This window comes from Salvia splendens, chromosome 3 (assembly GCF_004379255.2).
Source record: "Salvia splendens isolate huo1 chromosome 3, SspV2, whole genome shotgun sequence".
NCBI lineage: Eukaryota > Viridiplantae > Streptophyta > Magnoliopsida > Lamiales > Lamiaceae > Salvia > Salvia splendens.
The window spans coordinates 4,076,554-4,099,383 of NC_056034.1; the positions used below are offsets into that span (position 1 = coordinate 4,076,554).

General features: G+C 40.3%; 1 protein-coding gene across 2 annotated transcripts; it reads right to left on the minus strand.

The window, feature by feature from the left end:
- Nucleotides 1-404: 404 nt before the first annotated feature.
- Nucleotides 405-4,814, minus strand: LOC121794447 (protein TRANSPORT INHIBITOR RESPONSE 1-like). 2 transcript variants are annotated; one of them, XM_042192610.1, is made up of 4 exons: nt 4,271-4,814; nt 2,494-2,986; nt 1,357-2,201; nt 405-712 (listed from the first exon to the last, which is right to left on the minus strand). In XM_042192610.1, exons 1-3 carry the CDS (start codon nt 4,723-4,725, stop codon nt 1,401-1,403), a joined length of 1,749 nt encoding a protein of 582 aa, XP_042048544.1. In that variant the 5' UTR covers nt 4,726-4,814; the 3' UTR covers nt 405-712; nt 1,357-1,400. The 2 variants fall into 2 exon arrangements, with proteins under 2 accessions (XP_042048544.1, XP_042048543.1); XM_042192609.1 differs by lacking the exon at nt 405-712 and having other exon boundaries at nt 955-2,201.
- Nucleotides 4,815-22,830: the final 18,016 nt, after the last annotated feature.

Genomic DNA, 22,830 nt, shown 5'->3' on the forward strand with positions numbered 1-22,830 from the left:
ATATTGTAATAACTTAAATTCCTAACCCTATAATTTATACTAAAAAATTCTATTTTCTCCTTGGAGTCCCAATTTGCTTCGATTTGTTCATAATTAGAAGTCTCGATTTACTTTAATTGTGTACCGAATGAGTTTAATTTTTGTATTTACATAAAGCACATTTCCTTACACAATCAATTCTTAATATTCGAAAAAGAAACTTATCAGTCAATCAACACTTAGGTACTACAAAATCCAAAAAATTGTGAATCCCAATTAATTGTACTCCCTCCGTCCCGTCCTAAAATAAGTGAGCATAAACTTTTTGGCACGGGATTTAAGGAAATGAGGTTTTGTTAGTAAAGTGGAAAGTGAATAAAGTGAGAGAGTTAATAAAGTAGAGAAAAAAAAAGTAAGAGAGAGAATACCAAAAAATGAAATGACTCATTTATCTTAGTACGTCCCAAAAAAGAATGTGACCGGCTTAACTTGGGATGGAGAGAGTAATATTTTAGCAATATGAAAATAATAAAATTGGAAAAGATAAGCACCCGAAAATGCAGAGCCACAATTTAGAGAGTGAGTGCTGGGGAGTAAGCTTTTTCTTTTCTTTGTTAGTACTTTCTTTTTCTTTATTTATATCTTTTGTTGTTTTCAGTGATGGAGTATTTGTTTTCTTGTTACTCTGTCTACATATGCATCTGCTTCTGTCCCTCACAACCTCTCTGGTTCACTGTCAAAAATAGAAAGTTAAATTCAATTATTCCTTCAATTAAAACTCAGTAAGCTTTCTTAAAATCTAAAGTTTTCTCATCTGAATCCTACACATGTATTTTCTGTCTCTTTCTCTCATGGTAAAAGTGAAAAACATTGACCAAGCAAAGATATAGTGAGATTGTTATAAACAAGATATAGACAAAAAATACCCAACTTATCAACAACTATTTCAACATCAAAACACAGCAAATCAGAATCTGAAATGAAATTTGAACGCTTTATTGCTGGGTATAGACATCTAATAATAATGGAACAAAATCAATAATACAAGTACAATAGTGGAAGTTTCTGTAAAAAAAAGAAAACAATCAGCCTCCTAAAAGATTGAATATGTAAGTCTACATTTTTAGTACACGAGTTACTCGTACAAACAAACTCATGCAACACATGATACAACAGAGAGTTGGGCCTCAAATGGGAACGGAACGGGTGGCGAATAATATCTCCACCAAGTAAAACTCAATGCAGACGAGATGCCCATTTAGGCGTCTCCGACCATTATAACCCCGAAGCTCATTCCCACTTCCACTGGCAGTTTGGTCACATAAACCTTTTTTCTGATATAAAAAAACTTGAAAAAGTGTAAATTAGGAGCAATACCTGCTTCAGCTGAAGGAATGTTTATAGCTCAACAGCACCATTGCTCACAAAACCTCTGGGCTCCCTGCGTTTTTGTCCATCGTCCAGATGAAATCGGGCATGTCAACTCTCCTTCCTGCAACTGTCCGGTAGATGTAGAGTTTCTCAACAGGGCAATTTTCTGGCCGGGAATTAGGGTGACCTCTCTCATCTATAACTTCAACATTGAGCCTGGGCATCTTTTGAGCAAGCAGCTTACACGCTCCATAGCTCACCAAGCATGATGACATCCAAAGGGATCGCATTGTCTCTAGCTTTGCAGCATTTGCTAAGAGAGCTTTGTCCCCAAATGGACAGTCCCTGATCTCCAGTTTCCGCAGGCTATCGCATCCAGACAAAACATGATGGAGGCCCATGTCACTATCCCCAGCAAAAGCTATGGACAGCATCTCCAATTTCTTAGCATGCTTTCCAATATATTCAAAAACTCGATCAGTAAGGAGGCCGGACATGGAAAGGCGTCGTAATTCCTTGCAGTTCTCTACTATGGCTCCAAAACCAGTATCAAGTGGTTCGAGTGTCAGGTAGTCAGGAGCTTGAGGCTCAATGATACAAAGTCGAAAGCGGACCATCTCTGGCCGGTTCCTTGCAATTGTAATCAAGGCAGCATTTGACATTTGACGACAAAAGTATAGAACAGACTGGAGCTTGGGGCAGCCTTCTGAAACGGAGACAAGCCCCTGTTCTGTCAAAGCAACGTTATCTTCTGCCTCAAAAGGATCAGAAGGGAACACCCGAAGTTCTTGCAAATCCTTGCAAGATGCAGCCAGGGCTTCCAGACCAGCATCTTCAATGTAATCCAGAACCTGTTTGCAGTAACAGGGTTGATTAGCCAAAGGAATTAATGCAACAAATGACATGCAACAAAACTGAATATTAAAACCGTAGAAACATAAAATTTAGGCACAGAAGGCATAAATAAGTTATCATGAGCCAGTGGAGCATCTAAATTCAGAGATGGGGTACAAATCTTCCAACTGCAGAAATGCTTTATTTTGCTGGTAGGTTCTTTACAGTATATTTAACAATAACTATCTACTACAGTCATTGGAAACTCTATAGAAGATAGCATTAAATACAGAAGGAAGAGTTGCATACCCAGAGACACTGTAAATGCGGACATAGGCTAATAATTTTTACAAGATCAGGACTTTGAATCGCTGCATAAATCAAGTCCAGAGAAGTAATTCCGGCACAGGCTGAATACATAGCAGGAAGATAAGCTGGAACAACATCCCAAAACCCAGACAAGCCTCTGAGTTGCTTACAGACTGAAAATGCTTCAGCCACGTTTGAGTATATATCAGGTCGGATTTCAGCTGAGTAGGCCCCGGTTCCAAATTCAACCAATTGGGGGGCCCGGTGAAGCAGGTTGGGCAGCTTCTCAAGTGGTACAGCGCGATTTAGCTGAAGAGTCCTCAAATTAGGGCACCGGCCAACCAGACGCTCCAAGGCAGGGAAATTAACCTCAGAGCCTAAACAAGACATGTTAAGTGACACCAGTGAAGTGCAGTTGTGGGGGAAATGGCTAAGCCAATGCCCACTTAGGTCCTCCACTTCACTCTCCCTCAAATCTATCTCTCTAAGGTTCCTGTATGCAAACAATACCCTGATTATCAAGAAAGTTGAATGCAATGAAAGAACAATGTACCTAGAAAAAGTAATAGCTATAAGGGCACAATAGTTTGGTAGTTGAAACATTATTGCTGGTCCTAGAGAATCTTAGTCGAGCAACACTGTCATTACTGCAGATAAAAATCATAAAATACCATAACATGAAATATTCAAACATGCCAGTAAACATCTTTCAAAGTCACAAAAATGGAGTGAAATTATTGAACAGCCAGTAGAGCAGAGATCTATGCTCCATCCAGAGCCATCTTAAAAGGGCATTGAACCCTCACAGAGGAAAAGTAATTCCATGTTATGCACATGATAATGGGTTAGCGATAGTAAATCAACTCGTCCCAGAATGGGCATTATGCCAAAAAAAGGAAAAGAAAGTAAAAGGATGAACTTCGTTTCTCGCTCGCTGTATTTCCAAGGTAACTTTTCAGGTGCCCATACAAAGTATCTTATGCCATACAAGATGACACAACAAATTACAGCATCCCATAATCCTTCCACTAAAGCAACTCTAATACTATATGAGTAAACAATAAAGAAAAGAAATTATTGGTGTCCTAATTCAATCATTTTCGTAAAGAAGGAAAGGTAGAATATTAGAATCTACTCAATAATCCAAAAAACCACACATCCACCAAAGAATAATACAGGTCACAATATTCCATGGACAACTGACAAGGAATCTTCCTCAAATGAGAAAATCAGACAAGCCAATCAAACGGTTGTGTTATTCAAGGATCCCGTTTATTCAATAATCAATACACTGAACTTACAATTAAGAGCGGAAACCAGTTTGACACAATAATATTCCCCCAACCAAAACTAACTATTCACCGCTACGGAAAGTATGCAAGTATTTCACGATTGAGAAAAAAAATCTAACTCACTCCATTTTGTGATCTAATATACCACAGGCAAGAGAATGGAGCAATGAGTTGAAAATGAAATGAATTATAGCATCAAAAAGTAAGCTTTAACACCTTCACAGTCGCAGTTTAAATTTATCCAAATGCTGGACTTTCAACTAAATCCATATCAAATCTCCAATTTATCACAGACACAAGAACATTAACCAGATATCAAGCTTGGACGCCGATTAAAGATCTAAAAGATAAAATTTAAAAAAAACAAACACTGAACCCATTGGAAAAAATTACCTTCATTCGTCCATTAAAGTAAATTTTAAGAGAGAGAAAATAGTATTAGTAAGAATTAAAAACATTATAACACCAGGTTCAAATTGAATAACCTGCAATTAGCAGCAATCGAAGCGAGGCCGTCAGTAGTGAAGCCCTCACAGGAAGAGAGCACCAAAACCTTGAAATGTTTAAACGATCTGGCGATCAGGTCGAGGCTCTCGTCCGTGACGACCATCCGCTTGAGCCTGATCTCTTCGAGCGAGGGGTAGGAAGCCGCCATCGCCCTAATCCACGGCTGCACATAGCCGCCCCAGCCCTCCGGCACGAGGTTGAAATCCGCGAAATGTGGCTTCCCCTTCATCTCCACCGCCCGCACCTTCGGGAACCGCCGAATCACTATCTCCGGCGACACCGCGTAGCAGTTCCCGATGAAGACGCGGCGGCGACACCACCTCTCGATCTCGTACCAAGACCAGCAAACCAGCGACACCGCGTTCCGGTCACGGTCGGACCTTAGGAAAGAGAAAACATGCTCGAGGACCTCCTCTGGAAACGAGTACGCCATGAGCTGGCGGTTTCAGCTCTGGATCTGAAAGATTCCTGCAATGGCGAGAGAAAGAGAGAGAGAGAAGGAGAAAGAGATTGAAAAGATAAGGTTATTTGGGGTTTTAAACTTTGATGAGCTAATGACTGAACTAGGGTTTGAATTAACGGCTTGCGGTAGCAACACGTGGCAACGGCAGATCGTGGCCGCCGATTTCGGAGTGGGCCCAGTTATCTATTTGAAACGAAGCGCGACCGTAGAAATTTGCAATAACAGCCTCCGCAATGGCGCCCGTCGGGGCGGAATTCCCATAGCCGTGCGGGAATTCCGTCGCTGACGTCCGCCATTGTGCATGCCCGCAACGGATACGGAATTCCCCCGAGGACGTCGCAGGTCCGCGGCGTTAAGCAGAATTCCGCCATTGCGTGACTCCTGCGGAATTCCGCTTTATTTCATTTTTTTTTGTAATGTTTATATATACTGCTCGTTGAATGATATTATTGAAGAAGTGTGGCAGCGTAGGGGTCGTCGTTGATGTAGTTTTTAATTATTGAAATGTATTTTTTTTAATTTGGTGAAATGTACTTTTTTAATGGAATTTTTTCCCTATTTGTGTCGAAATTTTAATTACGTAAATTGTTTACTTCCGGAAATTGTTTAATTTGTGAATTTTTTTTATTGTGAGAATTCTGTTGGGAATTCCGTCATTATGCAGTGGGAATTCCGTATGACGTGGCAGTGCAATGGGAATTGGGAATTCCGCGGGGAATTCCGCCGGGGCATCCGCGCCAAGTGTTGTCTGTGTGACGTGGCGCCCAGGACCATATAAAATGCGGTAATTTAATATCACAATCCTATCGTATTTTTAAATATTTTTTAATTATAATTTCAAAAAAAAAAACAGGATTGTGGGTGACAGCTCGCCTCCAAGTATGGGTTGATCTTACACAAAAGTTTTTGTGATTTACTTAACAAAAATGGAAGAAAAGAAACCAGAGTTTTGCACTTCATTTTGGAGCATAGCCAACAAATTATTACTCATACTTTCTGAAATCACATATATTTTGAGTAAGTTAACACTTAACATTGAAATGTAAATCCAAATATGTATATCGCGGTACTTTAAGTAAATCTTTATTGAATTCGATTTCGTTATTTTGTAGTATGGGGCTAAATAATTACTCCTATTACTCCAATACTCCATATCTGATGCATAAATACTTACATAGAGATCCTCTAGTAGTACTAGAGGATCTTAAATAGTTATGTTATTTTTATTTTTATTTTTTTTGTAAAACTGGTATAAATGATATGGGTAAAAGAAGTGAGGGAATCTCATGATTCTAAAATCGAGAATGTATCAAACTGATTTGATTGCGGATGAACGATGCGGAAATAAAGTGAATATAAAAATTGTAGTATTCAAATAATTTTGTTGCATATATGTAAATTGCAATAATCCATGATGTACATCTTTCTTTTTTAGATTATTTTAATCAAAATGTCATTGATGAATCGGCGAATTTTTGATGTTTGTAAATGCAGGAAATAAATGAAGATCAACACAGGGATTTTACGTGGTTCGATTTACTGATGTAAATCTACGTCCACGGGGAGAAATGGGGGCAGGTTTGTATTGCTTGATCTGCGAAATACAGCTTACAACACTGGCCTGCTTTATGATATTCTCTCTAGAGAGCTTTTTAGAATTTTACAGAAGAAGTTATCTATCTGACCTAGGTTCTATTTATACAGTGAACCAAGATCGTGGCATGCAGCATTTATTAGGTAGTGGATGTCGTGGAGATCGTGGCGACTTTGCATGGGTCCACTATCCTGCATGAGTTAATGACTGCTTGACACCACTAAATAGATCGTCGGTGTAGTGGAGGTGGAAATCTTGCATGAGTCCACTATCTCCTAGTTCGGTCGAATACTGAGACCGAACTGCTGAATTATTGCCGAGCAGCTTTTGCCGATCTGAGAGTAGAGCTTGATGCCGACCTGAGAGCAGAGCTTGATGAGTTGGCTTTCACCGAGCTGTAGGCTGGGGCCGAACTCTTTGGTTGTGCCGAACTGAACTCTTTAGTCACGCCGGACTGATACTCTTTAGTCATGCCGAACTGATACTCTGTCTTGGGCTTTACTGCTGTTGGGCTTGTTTAGTACGTACTCCATCACTACCCCCCCCCCCCGAAAAGAGAAGTGAATCACTTCGGCATTCTGGATAAAAGTATGGGGTAAGTTGATGTTTGTCCACGGTCTCATGAAGTGAACTCTTCTTTGACCGGACTTGGTTTGTGTCCTAATTTGGCGAGTTTTATCGCTCGGATCGAACTTTCCGTTGTCCTAATTTGGGGATCGGACTTTCCCTTGTCCTAATTTGGGGATCGGACTTTCCCTTGTCCTAATTCGGCGAGTTTTATCGCGTGGATCGGACTTTCCCTAGTCCTAATTCAGGCAAGTTTTATCGCGAGAATTGGACTTTTGTTGCAGTTCGTTTCAGACGAAGTGCTTGTTTAAGCTGAATTGTGGTCTTGTATCCTCTTTAGAAGCTTTGACGCACAATCGTGGGCTTGTTGCAGCTCGTTTCAGACGAACTGCTTGTTTAAGCTGAATTGTGGTCTTGTATCTTCTGTAGAAGCTTTGACTTACAATCGTTGGCTTGTTGCAGCTCGTTTCGGACGAACTGCTTGTTTAAGCTGAATTGTAGTCTTGTATCTTCTGTAGAAGCTTTGACTCACAATCGTTTAGCTTGTATATGTTCTAAGAAGGGGATCAGCCTTCGAAGAACAAGATGCCTCAGTAACATTTGTAAGAGACGACATGCACAGAGACAGACGAAACAGACAGACAAAAACGCACAGAGACAAAAAAAGACCAAGTAAGCCAAATAAAGCACAGAGACAAAAAACGCACATAACCTTAGGATCGAACTAGACACAAGACAGACTGACCGGACTGTCTCTTACAAATGGAACTTTTTGAGATTGGAAATGTGCCATGTTCGGGGTACCTGTTCTCCTGACATGTGAGCCAATTTGTAAGACCCTTTGCCGAGGACTTCTGACACCCGATACGGACCTTCCCATGTGGGTTCGAGCTTGCCCAGCTTTTCTGCTCGGCTCACTTCGTTGTTTCTTAGGACGAGATCTCCCACTTGAATTTGCAGCTTCTTCACCCTTTGGTTGTAATACCGGGCTACTTGCTCCTTGTACTTGGCTGCTTTTATGCATGCCAATTCTCTTCTTTCTTCGGCAAGATCTAGCTCGGCTCTCAGTCCGTCGTCATTCATTTCTGAGGAGAAATTTAGAGTTCGGGGACTGGGTACGCCGATCTCCACCGGAATCACAGCTTCAGTGCCGTATACCAGACTGTACGGAGTTTCACCGTTGGAGGTTGTGGGTGTAGTTCGGTAGGACCATAGGACTTGAGGGAGATTTTCTACCCATTGTCCTTTGGCTTGTTCTAACCGAGCTTTTAACCCTTTCACCAGGATACGATTTGTTACCTCCGTTTGTCCGTTTGCTTGTGGATGAGAGACCGAAGTGAACCGCTGTTGAATATTCAGCTCTTGGCACCAATTCTTGAACGTCTTGTCGGTGAACTGAGTCCCGTTATCCGAGATGAGGATGTGGGGTATGCCAAATCGGCACACTATGTTCTTCCAGACGAAATCCAATGCCTTCGAACTCGTTATCGTAGCTAATGGTTCAGCTTCCACCCACTTCGTAAAGTAGTCCACGGCAACGATTAGGAATTTCATTTGCCGAGGAGCTTGAGGAAGTGGTCCCACTATGTCTATGCCCCATTGCATGAAAGGCCAAGGGCTCTGCATAGTGGATAGATCGGTTTGCGGCATCCTTGGGATATTTGCATGGATTTGGCACTTCGGGCAGGTCTTGACGAGCTGCACTGCTTCTTGTACCAAGGTTGGCCAATAATATCCCCATCTTAGAACTTTTTTAGCTAAAGCTCTAGCTCCGATGTGGCTGCCGCACGATCCTTCATGAACTTCTCTGAGGATGTAGTCCGTCTCTTCTGGTCCTACGCACCGCAATAACGGCTGGAGGTAAGACTTTCTAAAGAGGACTCCTTCATGAAGTTCGTACCGAAGTGCTCGGCACGTGATCTTCCGAGCTTCTCTCTTATCCTCGGGCAATTGTCCTTGATCCAGATACTGCAAGATCGGCGTCATCCAGTTCGGCGAGCTGGATACTGAATGCACCTCGGCTTCATCAATGCTTCGATGCATTAATTCTTCCGCCTTTGAGCTCGGATCTGAGGCCAACTTACTTAAGGTATCTGCTCGGCTATTTTCCGCTCTGGGAACGCGGATTATCCGAAAATAGGAGAAACTTCGGCTGATGCTTTGCGCTTTGTCCAAATACTTCTTCATTCTCTCGTCACGAGCTTCACTTGTACTCAACATGTGATTTACTATGACTTGTGAATCACAATGGACTTTGAGAGATTTGACGAGCAGACTTTGCGCTAACTGGAGTCCGGCAAGGAGGGCTTCGTACTCGGCTTCATTATTAGTAGTGGGGAATAGGAACCGAAGTGAGTAGGTTACCTCGTGTCCGTCGGGAGCGACGAGTAAAATACCAGCTCCACTTCCCATCTTGTTTGAAGCTCCATCTACGAATCCGCTCCAGCAGTCTGGCGGCTCTACTTCGGATTTCAAGGGCTGTGCTAGTTCGGTATTGGCAGACTTTTTCTGTTCGGCAATGACAGGGATTGCTTGATCGAACTTGGCCTCTGTAAGAAAATCTGCCAAGGCTTGTCCCTTGATGGCTTTCCGAGGTAGGTACTCGATTGAGTGTTCTCCCAGCTCTATGGCCCATTTGGCGATTCTGCCTGATGCTTCTGGCTTGGTCAAAACTTGCCGAAGAGGCAGATCGGTTAAGACGCATACCTTGTGAGCATAGAAGTATGGCCGCAGTCTCCTTGCTGCATTTACTAACGCCAGAGCAATTTTTTCCAGAGGTTGATACCTTGTTTCTGGACCTCTTAATGCTCGGCTTGTAAAGTAGATGGGAAGCTGCTTTAGGCCTTCTTCTCGTACAAGCACCGCGCTGATGGTTTGATCTGATGCCGCTAAGTATAAGAATATTACTTCGGCTTCGGTTGGAGCAGAGAGAATAGGAAGCTCGGCTAGATAACTTTTGAGCTCGTCAAAGGCCTTTTTCTGCTCGGCTCCCCACTCGAACTTTGGTGCCTTTTTCAACACCTTGAAGAATGGCAGTTGCTTTTCGGCTGCTTGGGAAAGGAATCGATTCAGTGCGGCTAGACATCCGGTTAGCCTTTGCACGTCATGTATGGACTTCGGCATTGCCATGTGCTGAACGACTTGAACTTTTGAGGGATTTGCCTTGAGTCCGTCCTTTGAAACCCAACAACCCAGAAACTTTCCCGAATCTACCAAAAAGGTACATTTTTGGGGGTTGAGTTTGAGGTTGGCTTTTCGGAGCACGTTGAGAGTGGATTTGAGGTTGTCTTCGTACTCCGAAGTGCTTTTGCTTTTGACAACTATGTCGTCGACATACACTTCAACCTGTTTCCCGATTAGGTGCCGAAAAAGCTTGTCTACCATCCTTTGATAAGTGGCTCCGGCATTCTTTAAACCGAATGGCATCTTTTTATAAGCGAAAATGCCGAAATCGGTAATGAAAGCTGTTTTCGGAGCGTCACTCTCATCCATCAACACTTGGTGATATCCTTTGTATAAATCAAGAAAACAGAAAATTTCGAAGCCGATCAAAGCTTCTACTTTTTTATCTATATTCGGAAGGGGATAGCAATCTTTTGGACAGTGCTTGTTTAGATCGGTAAAATCTATGCACATCCGCCATCCTCCTCCTTTTTTCTTGATCATCACAGGATTGGCCACCCAAGAAGGATATTTCACCTCGAATAGTACATCCGCTTTTAGTAATTGGCGGACTTCGTCATGGATGACTTGGCTTCTTTCTGCCGCAAAGAGTCTTTGCTTCTGTTTTACTGGCCGGATTGAAGGATCAATATTTAACCGATGAGTGATTACCTCGGGGGGCACTCCGGTCATGTCCAACGGAGACCATGCAAAGACATCTTTGTACTCCTTGAGGAGCTGAATGGTCTTTTCCCGGAGTAGAGGCGTTCCTGCGAAGCCGACGTTGACCGTTCTGGATGGATCATCTTCGTATAACTGAACGGTCATTGAGTTCGGCTCTGAAGTGACTTCGGTCATCTCGCTTGCCTCCGACTCCGGTTGCTGTGATTGCTATGCTTGATGGTGCCGAACTGATTGCTCGGCACTTTTAAGCGCAATCTGCAGACATTCTTTTGCTCTCTTTTGATCACCTCGGATGACCGCTATCCCACCTTTAGTGGGGATCTTGATGGTGAGGTGATAAGTAGAGCAAACGGCCCGAACTGTGTTGAGCCAGTCCCTCCCCAGGATGACGTTGTACGGAGACCGAGCTTTCACCACAAAGAACTCGATCATCGTATTGGAGCTTGTAGGCGCTTTTCCCACCGTGATCGGAAGGCTGATAATACCTTCAGGGCGGGTGTCCTCCTGGGCGAAACTTTTTAGAGGAAGTGGAGCCGGACTGAGCCGAGCTGGATCCACTTCCATTTTATCGAAACATTCTTTAAAAAGAATGCTGACTGACGCTCCTGTATCCACAAATACTCTGTGGACCAGTTTGTTTGCCACCCCGGCTTGAATGACAATAGCGTCTTGGTGAGGAGAGATGGCTGGGACGGGATCGGCATCTGAAAATGTAATCACTTCGTCTTTCTTCAGCCTTTTATGTGTTGGTTCCTCTTGATTGGAACCTCTGCGTTCTGCTTTTAGGGACGACTTAGTCTTCCCGGCAGGGAGAGCATCAATAGTCAGGATTACTCCATCATATTGCGGCTCGTCGTCGTCTTCGGGATCCTCATGCCTTTTCGGATCCTGAGGATTGCAGTTCGCACCTCTCTGCTTTTTGTTCTTTTTCGGCTGCTTGCTTTGGTATTTTTTTAACGTTCCTGTTTTCACAAGAACATCAATACCTGCAGCCAAATCTCGGCACTCCTCGGTATCATGACCGTGGGTGTGATGGAAGGAGCAATATTGATCCTGAGGTCGCCGCGCGGCTGATTTTGTCATCCGCTTTGGTCTTTCGAACATATCGGAATGTAGTTCGAAAATTTCCGCTCTTGACTTGTTCAGCGGTACGAACTGAGCGGGCGGCTTCTCGGGGTTGAGACGTGGTCCCAATCTGCCTTGTACCGGTGCCCTTTGAATTCTTTCAAAAGGAGTTCGGCGAGGAAGCCTCTGATCGCTATGATCGGGCTTCTTTTCGTCTCCTCGGGATGAGCTGTCTAAAGACCGTTTTCGACGGTCTGCCTCATCCGCACGGGAAAACTGGTCCGCAATGTCCCACATTTCTTGAGCTGTTTGCGGACCGCACTCCACGAGCTTTCTGTAGAGAGCTCCGGGCAGGATTCCATTTTGGAATGCCGAAATGACAAGTAGATCATTGAGATTATCTACTTGTAGGCATTCTTTATGGAATCTCGTCAGGAAGTCGCTGATCTTTTCGTCGCGACCTTGACGTATAGAAAGCAGCTGAGCCGAAGTGATCCGGGCTTCTGCTTTCTGAAAGAACCTCCTGTGGAAAGCATCCATTAGATCTCGGTAGGATCTAATGCTGCCTTGAGGAAGGCTGTCGAACCACCTTCTGGCGTTCCCGATGAGCAGCTCGGGGAACAGTTTGCACATATGGACCTCATTGAGACCCTGGTTCGCCATATTATATTGATAGCGTCCCAAGAAGTCATGAGGATCCTCTAGCCCGTCATAAGTCATTGACGGTGTCCGGTAGTTCCGCGGCAAAGGAGTTCGGGTGATGTCGTCCGAGAACGGAGTCTTTAATGCTCCGTACATGGCGAACCCGACATCTCTTCGGTACGGAGGAGATGGAGTTCTCCTGTGGTTCCGGTACCGAGGAGGAGCAGGAGCATGTTGAGGTTGAGGATTCTTTCTCCTGGAAGACACGTCACTACTGCGGTAGTGACTTTCATGTCTGGATGAGGAGGGAGAATCCGCCGTTGTCTTCTCCGGCTGTTGGCTCTTCTGCAGGAAGGTTAAGAACTCCTCCTGCTTCTCGGCCAAGAACAGCTTGACAGCTTCATTTAAATTGGGCTGCTGGGAAGACTCGGTGCGATGACTCCTGGAGTGGCTTGCTCCTTCTTCGTGAGAACCGGAGGTAGATGTCTCCCGAGGCCGTTTTTCAGACCTGCGAGCTGGACTAGCTTCCTCACGGTTATCACGAACGGTATTATGAGTGTTATGTGATCTGGTATGCATTTTTTGGGGTGGAAAAGGGTCAAAAATTCGCTTTATCACAAATTTTGTTCTCTGTTTCCCACAGACGGCGCCAGTGATGAATCGGCGAATTTTTGATGTTTGTAAATGCAGGAAATAAATGAAGATCAACACAGGGATTTTACGTGGTTCGATTTACTGATGTAAATCTACGTCCACGGGGAGAAATGGGGGCAGGTTTGTATTGCTTGATCTGCGAAATACAGCTTACAACACTGGCCTGCTTTATGATATTCTCTCTAGAGAGCTTTTTAGAATTTTACAGAAGAAGTTATCTATCTGACCTAGGTTCTATTTATACAGTGAACCAAGATCGTGGCATGCAGCATTTATTAGGTAGTGGATGTCGTGGAGATCGTGGCGACTTTGCATGGGTCCACTATCCTGCATGAGTTAATGACTGCTTGACACCACTAAATAGATCGTCGGTGTAGTGGAGGTGGAAATCTTGCATGAGTCCACTATCTCCTAGTTCGGTCGAATACTGAGACCGAACTGCTGAATTATTGCCGAGCAGCTTTTGCCGATCTGAGAGTAGAGCTTGATGCCGACCTGAGAGCAGAGCTTGATGAGTTGGCTTTCACCGAGCTGTAGGCTGGGGCCGAACTCTTTGGTTGTGCCGAACTGAACTCTTTAGTCACGCCGGACTGATACTCTTTAGTCATGCCGAACTGATACTCTGTCTTGGGCTTTACTGCTGTTGGGCTTGTTTAGTACGTACTCCATCAGTCATCTTTATTTGTTTAATACTATAGAATTTATTTTCTTCTTTCTCCCTATTTAAATATTGAATTACATTTTTCTCATTATTTCATTGTATTCAATAATTCTATCTAAATTCTTGTGTCATTAGAATAGTCGATGTATTATTTGAATTTGATGAGTTTGAATTTTTGGAAAAAATATCACAAATATTTAACTATTTTGTTTCAATAAAATAACATTCCACTTTTCGTTGGTATTTACTTATACCAAAAATAATTATTGTCGCTAGAATTATGTTTTTCCATGCATGATATACAGTTTATTTATTTATAATTATATATTTATTTTTCACAATTAACGGAGTAAAGTTGGATATTGTAGTAAGTACTTTGTTTGTGTGTGATTAGAATCATCATCCCTTGTGTTAACTAATAGTATGTCTATGTCAACCAAACTTCAATTTTGTTTTTAGTTTTTCACTTTGCATTAATTTGATTCTCAACAATCCACTCCCACTTTGGAATTACTAATTCCGTATATGTAGTGTTACATGATTGGTATAAGATGCAACTACCATAATAAGATTATTGTTTTTCAATACTCAAAATGTTGAAAATTACAAGAGAATATTAATACACTTAAAAGTTAAACCCCCAAAAACTAATAATTACTTTATTAATGGTCTATAATGAAAAGGAGGTTGATAAGAGACATAATTAATGTAGTGGATCCTCATGAATTGTGACGAGTCCCATTTTCAGGATTTACTTCAATTTTTTTATAGCGTATACAGTATATAAAATGGAATGTTTATTAGTGATCCTTAATTGAAATGAAAGCTACTTTGCATTTGAGGTGTCGTTGGAGATGGGTCATCACTCAATCATCTCTAGTGAGGAAAATATTTGGTTGATATAAACGCTCAAAAATATTCAAGAACGTAGTAATCAACAATTAAGCTCGAATAACTTATTATTTTGCAAAAGCAATGTTATTTTGTATTTTTGTTGGAGTATTTGACTATATTATTATAATTTTCAATTTAACCATTGTAGGACAATTAAAAAAATTATCATTTTGTATTCCATTTTCAAATGTTATAAAATTGATTAGAAATCAACAAAATATTATTTAGATAACAATAATTCTTAATTAATTAATTTAGATTATTTACAATATGAAAAGAACAAACTCATGATTAGGGTATGCTAGCTAAGGGCATAAGGGCATCCGCAACGCTGGAGCGTTGCGGTGCCGATGCCGTGCCGCCGGAACGGTCCCGCCAAGGACCAGCGTTGCAGCCTCCGAACCGTCGCCGATCCGTGCCTATGCCGTGCCGTGGGTCGTTGCCGCGGCACGCGGCACGACCCGTTCCGCCACGCGCCGAGGCGACGTGGCGGCCTCCCATTCGTCACGTGAAGCCCACTCGCTGCCCCGCGAGTGGGTTTCATTTTTTGACGCAATAATTAAATTTTTTTTTAAATTCGAATTTAATTAATAAAAAAAAATTTGCAATGGTATTATGACCGTTTTTTGTATCCGTTTTTTAATTTTTTTATTTTTTTTAATTTATTTACTCTATAAATACTCCTATTTCATACTCATTTCACTCACAAACACACATCTATTCCTCTCAAATCCTCTCTATTTCCACCCCAATTTTCATCTCAAATCAACTCTGTTTTTCTTCTCCCAAATTTAATCAAACTAATGGATCCTTTTGAACAAATGCGTCAAATATTGGCACAATCACTTGAAGAAGATCGACGACGGGAGGCGGAAGAAGCCGCGCCTCCCCAACGACGCTCCCGTACGTACATCCATCGTAACCGGGAAGAAGCCGCGCCTCCCCAACCGTTATACTCGAGGCCGTTGCCGACCCACCGCCTTTGGATCTGGCACGCGTACTTCGGGGTCCCCGGGTCGAACAACGACGTAAACGTGCTCCAACAGTCCGACCTCTTGACCGAAGTTTTGGATGGTAAAGCGCCGACGATCAACTTCGTCGCCAACAACCGGCTTTATAAAATGGGGTACTATCTCGCCGATGGCATCTACCCGAAGTGGCCTACCTTCGTGAAGACGTGCAGTGGGTCTACGAACCCAAAGCATGCTCTTTTTGCGCAGAAGCAGGAGGCTGCTCGCAAGGATGTGGAGAGGGCGTTCGGGGTTCTCCAATCGCGCTTCAACATCATCAAAGCCCCCGCTCGTACGTGGTTCATGGAGAACATGGTCGACATCATGTATACGTGCATAATCTTGCACAACATGATTGTCCAAGACGAAGGACCCGAGGCGGGAAATTGGTTCGACCCCGAATCCCCCGGAAGCTCAACCGCAAGTAGTCCGCCTCGAAGTGGAGCGCATCCGTCTATACAAGAACGGTTATCTGTTCGTGCAAGGACACGCGACTCTAGCGCCCACACCCAACTCCAACAGGATCTAATTGAGCACATTTGGACAAACTTTGGCGGATGAAATTATTAAAATTGTGTACTTTTATTTTTTTAGGATTTTAATTGTGTGCTTTTTAATTTTTTTAAGTTTAAGTTGTAACTTTGTTTTAATGTTGTGTATTTTTTAATAAAGTGTGTGTGTTTTTTATTAAAGTGTGTTTTTTTAATTGAATTGAGTTGGAAATAAAAATAAAAAATGAAATTGAATGAATAGTAATTTAAGGAACGGTTAAGGAACTGGCCTAATGCCAGGAGAGAGATTAATGCCAACGGCAACACCAAACACTTAAACAGGTTCAATCACATAACTTCAATAATAAGCATAAATTGAACGATTGTCATGCTCACTAAAAACAAAAGAAGTCATGACAAGCACAGACTTATAGTATCCAGAACTTTATAGAGCAAGCTGCTATCGGTCAAGCGGGAGGTTATTAATTGAGACTCACTCCATGTCCCAAGTGCACATTGGACTTTGTATAGATCGGGATTTGTATTTGTTGCAAAAGCAGAAATTTCACAAGGAAGTACCTCGCTTAACCTTCACAGCTGGATGCAAAAAAGTGTTTCGTGTTAAATTTTGCATTGAAATTGGATTTCTTTTTCATTTGATTTGATATTTTGCAATGAAATTGGATTTCTTTTTCATTTGATTTGATGGATTACTTTTTCATTTGATTTGAACCAAGTACAGTCATATGAGTTGTAATGCACGTAAAATTGAACATTTAGCTTTAAAATATTACAATTAAGAAAGAATAATCTCATACTATATGAATATTAAGCACACGCATGGCTCTCCGGGAATTTCTCTTTTCCCTCTAGCCTCGATGGCTGAAGACTGGAGTTCACCTATGATAAATTTGTTGTATGTATTAAATAAAGTCCAAAATTAAAAAATTTATTTGTTTCAAGCTATCAATTTTTTTATACTATAAGATTTTATCTGCAATATGAATAAATAGCAATCACTACATTCATAGTATTTAATACTATATAGTCCATAACGTTTGTGTGTATACTATGCGCGCCACCCTTTGTTGATTTGAGTATTTAATTTGTTGAATGAAAACAATATATAACTTTGAAATTGAGCATTTTGTTGAATCGAAAAAATATAAAACTTGAATCTTGTGGTGAAAAATATGTTAATTATGATTAAATCAATGTGATTTTTTTTCGTGATACATCCGTAATTGCATTCGTGACATAAAATGATAAATAACTATCACGAATTAATTGTCGTTTGAATCATGAATTGACAAAACAAGATGTACTATATAATAGTTTTATTTTATAATACCCGAGTAGATCGGACTAATGCTATATTCTACTCCATTTCTTAGTAAATGCATTCATGATTATGAGAATTCAATAATGGGAGTATTTTAATGATATTAAATTAGTAATTAAATGCAAAAAATTTACAGACTTTGTATGCATTATTTTAATTGGCTATTATTAAATGCTATTGTATTATTCTATGCCAGTATTTTATTATGGACTATTTGCCCATTCTTGGAGGTTCATTGTTGTTTATGCACATGGACTACATGTTACGATAACTTGTACGCTTGTTTGTCGTATATAGTATTTGGTTTCAAACTTGTTAGTAACAAATGATTAGAAAAAACATTGGACTTTTAAATTATTTTTTTATATATATCAACATTGGACTTTTAATGTGTTATCAGTCCATCTCAAATCTTAAAACTGTAATTACAAGTAGGGAGTGCAAGAAACTCAACTCGTATATTATACCAATCCAAAATACTTAATAATTGAGATGATTAGAGCATTGTTTCGGTTTTGAATTCGGATTAGGTATGAATTTTGTGGGCTACGAACCACTTATTGATCACACCGGAAAAACTCAGTTTGCAACAAAAAATTATATTAAGTGTCCTGTCAAATTATTATGTGGTACTTTAAAATTAGTGTCATTCATTGAGTAACTTTTAGTATCCTTTTATTAAAATTATGGTGAACAACCAATTAATATTAGTAGACATTGATTTAATTTCGTACTATGGTATTTAATTAACATAGGTGTATATAGTATTTACAATATCTTCGGAATTTGCTAGAATCTCTATGACGAAGTATTGGTGTCAGACTGTATATAATTCCACCACTTAAATAGGTAGTGGAGTAGTATTATACTATGACAAATAAAGGAAAATTGTACGAAAATCACTTGATTAACACCATTACTTTAAATTTACTAGATTCGTCGTCCCTCTATACACGATAAAAAAACTAGTAAAATTATTAAGTAAAAAAAATACAAAAATTAAATGTAATCAGAAATCATAATTATATTAGTCAAACTTTTAATTTTTTATAAGAAAATATTAAATAACAAGTGTAGAGAGTTGGATTTTTTTGAAAGAATAACTAGATACTCCTTATTCGCTCATTGAATGTGTGTCTATACAAAAATATACTCCTGCGTCCCTCCTCACTAAGTGAAGTATTTCTTTTCAGGGCGGAATATAAAAAAAATAGATTTTATTAGTTAAGTGGAAAGAATAAATTAAGATGGATGAAAAATAGAGAGGAAAAAGTAGGAGATGAAAAGCTAAAAAAGGAATTACTCACTTAGCTTGTGATGTCCGAAAAAGAAATATGAATCACTTAACAAGAGACGGATGTATATTCTTGGAATTCTCTCATTAAAGATCTAATTATAGTTATCTTAGTACACTAAAAAAAATTTACTCCTTCTGTCCGTGTAATAATTCATATCAATACATTTTTTTTTCTGAATTTAATTTAAGTTTTCTTTAACTTTTTCTCAACTGAATTGACCAAAAACACATCTCTTTCTATTCAAGAGCAGCGATGTGAATCGTGAACCAATGACCTGATAAACTAGAGTAAATTAAGTTTTAAAAAATGATACTATATTAATAAATAATAACCCCACTAAATACTAGCTTCATTTTCCACTCATTGAGACAAAACATGTTTCTTCCAGAAAAGTACAGGTTAATTAATTTAGGACCTAGAATCCTATTCTTAGTTTTTATGATTAATTCCATTTTGTGCATGCAGCTGGTTTAGTAGGGTAGGATGGTTAATTAAGGATTGAGTATTATTGGACTTGCAACAAAAAGTCTACTCCTAATTCTCCATAACCCAACGATTAGGCATGCTCATAATTCATTATTATGGGTCTTTATTTTTTTAATATTTACCCAATATTTAACTTATGTATGGCCTTCATTTCAACGAGTGCAACAGAATAATAATTGTTACTTTTCTACCTATGAGACTCCGCCGTCATACATTTATTAAGTTCAACAAGGGGTTAAATGAAAGTTAAAGATCTAAGGGAATTGATTATTAAGTGCTACTGTACTCCATATATGAGATGATAATTATATTTAATACTACTTATTTATTACATTGATTATATTTCTCACATACATGGGTGTTAATATATTGGACGGAAGGAAAGGAAAAACAAGAAAAAAGGTTAACAAGATTTTGGTATGGAGAAAATGTTTGGTCCTACCAAACTGCGTTATTTAAGTTTACTATAGAGATGTAAGAAGAAATATTAAATAATCGAAAGGGAAAGAAAAAGAAGTTAAATTATGAGGCATGGCCCCATCAATGAGTGAGTCAATAAATAAGGTGAAAATAATCTTCATCTACCAAACCTTTTTGGTACATTTTCATCATTTTGCATATATAATATTGGAGGGGTCAATTTTCTTCTAACTTGCTAGAAATTTGGTGGATAACAATTCTGAAAAAGTTAGACTAAGAGCTTAAAAATGTTTAGGCACAAAATTTTTGCGAGGTTGTTAATTTGAGAACATGGTTATTTTGAAATACATGTTGCTCGTTCTCTAAATGAAACAATGAAGTGCAAGAAATAACTTAAAAATGACTACAATGAAGGATGAAAATGGAGTAATTAAGTAGGAGTATTAGATTTTGGCTTGATAACTGAATTGGGAGTTATGACGATAGATTTCAGAACACTTTTCTCAAACTCTTCATGATCTTTACAAATTATGATAACTTTATCAGGAACATGTGATGAGCCAATGGGATGATGATAGATGGATTTGGACGTTGACATGGAAGAAGAATCTATTTGTCTAGGAGGAGAAATTATTGGGAAGTTTATCTAGTCGTGGATCACAAGATTGATGTGATCAGTTTGGACTATTGATAAATCAAACATTTCTATATTTTTGGTTTCTATTTGCAAGTTAATCATATTATGGAAAAGAATATCAACCAATTTTGTAATCAAAGACTTACAGGCTCAACACCAAGGACGTACTTTTCAGACGAGGGAAGACGATAATTAAAACTGAATACTCCATCTGTTCCATCTGTCCCACAGTAAGAGTCACATTTCACTTTTATCATAAATGGTAAGTAGGTTTCACACTCCACTAACTCACTCCACTCACATTCTATTATAAAATCAATATAAAAAAGTGGATCTCATATTCCATTAACTTTCCAACCCACTATTATTTATTACTTTTCTTAAAACTTGTGTACACACCAAATGTGACTCCTATTGTGGGTCGGATGGAGTATAATTTATGGACGAGGGCCCCACATAAATAAAACTCAAACCAGATGTTCACAGAAAAAGGTATACGCCAAGTTTTAGGTTCTGAAAAAAGTACTCCCTCTATCCCAAAGAGTATGAACTATTTCCTTTTTTATCTGTCCATGAAAAGTATGAACTTTCTAATTTTGAAAAGTTGAAACAACATATTACCCCTACACATCATTTTATTTACAATTTATATCATTAACATTTACAACTTATATCATTATAATAATATGGACCCCACTCTCCACTAACATTATTTCCATTACTATTTCTCTCTCTTACTTTTTCCCTTATTTATTAAAACTCGTGTCAAACTTATTGTTCATATTCATTGGGGACGGAGGGAGTAATCATTAGGCTTTCAATTACGGAATGACCATAAAGCCCCTCTAACGTCTACTAATTATTAGTAACTGAAAAGGGAAGTGAAAATGATGAGGGTAGAGGTGTAATCTTCCTCCCATTTCTTGGTCCGAATTTTGATGCCAGATTAATAAACGACCAACTTCGCTTGATTTAATTTCTTACTATCTCACTCTTCAATAGTGCGGGCCGACATCTCTTCTAGAGCCGATGAGCTATAAAACTAATGCACTGAACAATATTAAAACTCAAGAATTGAAGGCAAATCTTGCCATATCTAAAAAGGTGAACAGGCCCAAGTGTATGTTCCTCAGTAGCTTGTTTTAATCGAAGGAATCTCGCCTTCAGCTTGCCCAAAAACCTAATCTTGTGCTATGAATCTAGCTTTCTACAAGTTTGATGAGAAGTTGTGACCGTCCATATTTTTAATGATTTATGTCCTATGTAGTGGATAGAAATAGCATAATCTTCCAAAAAAAAAATTGGGATGCTGAAAAAGACTCATTCTTTGGAGACTTAGCTAATGGATAAGGTCACCCGCAAAGCGTTACGCGGGTGGCTCGAAGCCCGTTCCTCCGTGACGAGACGCGCGCGGGACGCGTTGCAGCGTTCCGTCGCGTCCCTAGCCTGCCGAGACACCCGTCTCTCCAAGACGGCCCGCGAGGCGTCTCGCCACGTGCGCGCGCGACGTGGCGCGATCCGGCGCCATGAGTGACGCCCACTCGCCGCCCCGCGAGTGGGTTTCGTCACGCTGACGCAATAAATCATTTTTTAAATTCAAATTTAATAAAAAAAATTAAAATTAAAATTCGAAAAACGATAATATTACCATTTTTCGACCGTTTTCCTATTTTTTTTACTCTATAAATACTCATATTTCATCCCCATTTCACACACAAACACACATCTATTCTTCTCAAATTAACTCTATTTCAACTCCAATTTTCATCTCAAATCAACTCTTTTATTCTTCCCCCAAAGTTAATCGATCTAATGGATCCATATGAGCAAATGCGTCGAATAATAGAAGAATCACTTGAAGAAGATCGACGCCGGGAGGCGGAGGAAGCTGCGTCGCCCCAAAGACGCTCCCGGACTTACATCCATCGTAACCGGGAGGAAGCCGCCGCAAGGTTAGTCCGCGACTACTTCAGCGATAACCCGGTTTGGGGAGATACCTACTTCCGTCGACGTTTCCGCATGCGGAAACCGCTATTTCTCCACATCGCAAATACATTGGCAGCCCGTAAAGAGTTCTTCCAAGAAAGGTTCGATGCCGTCGGCCGTCCCAGCCACACGACGCTGCAGAGATGTACTGCAGCAATCCGTCAACTTGCGACTGGACAAACGGAGGATGTGTTCGACGAATACCTCCACATTGGAGAAAGCACTAGGAGAATGTGCTTGATCAAATTCTGCAAAGGCATCCGGGTAGCCTTCACCAAAGAATTTCTCCGGAGGCCAAGCATGACAGATTGTTAGTTTCTGCTCCACCTTCACGAAGAAGTGCATGGATTCCCCGGGATGCTTGGCAGTGTCGATTGCATGCACTAGCAATGGAAGAATTGCCCTGTGGCGTGGAGGGGGTCGTACACTAGCGGCCACAAAGGCACCCACCCCACCGTTATACTCGAGGCCGTTGCCGACTA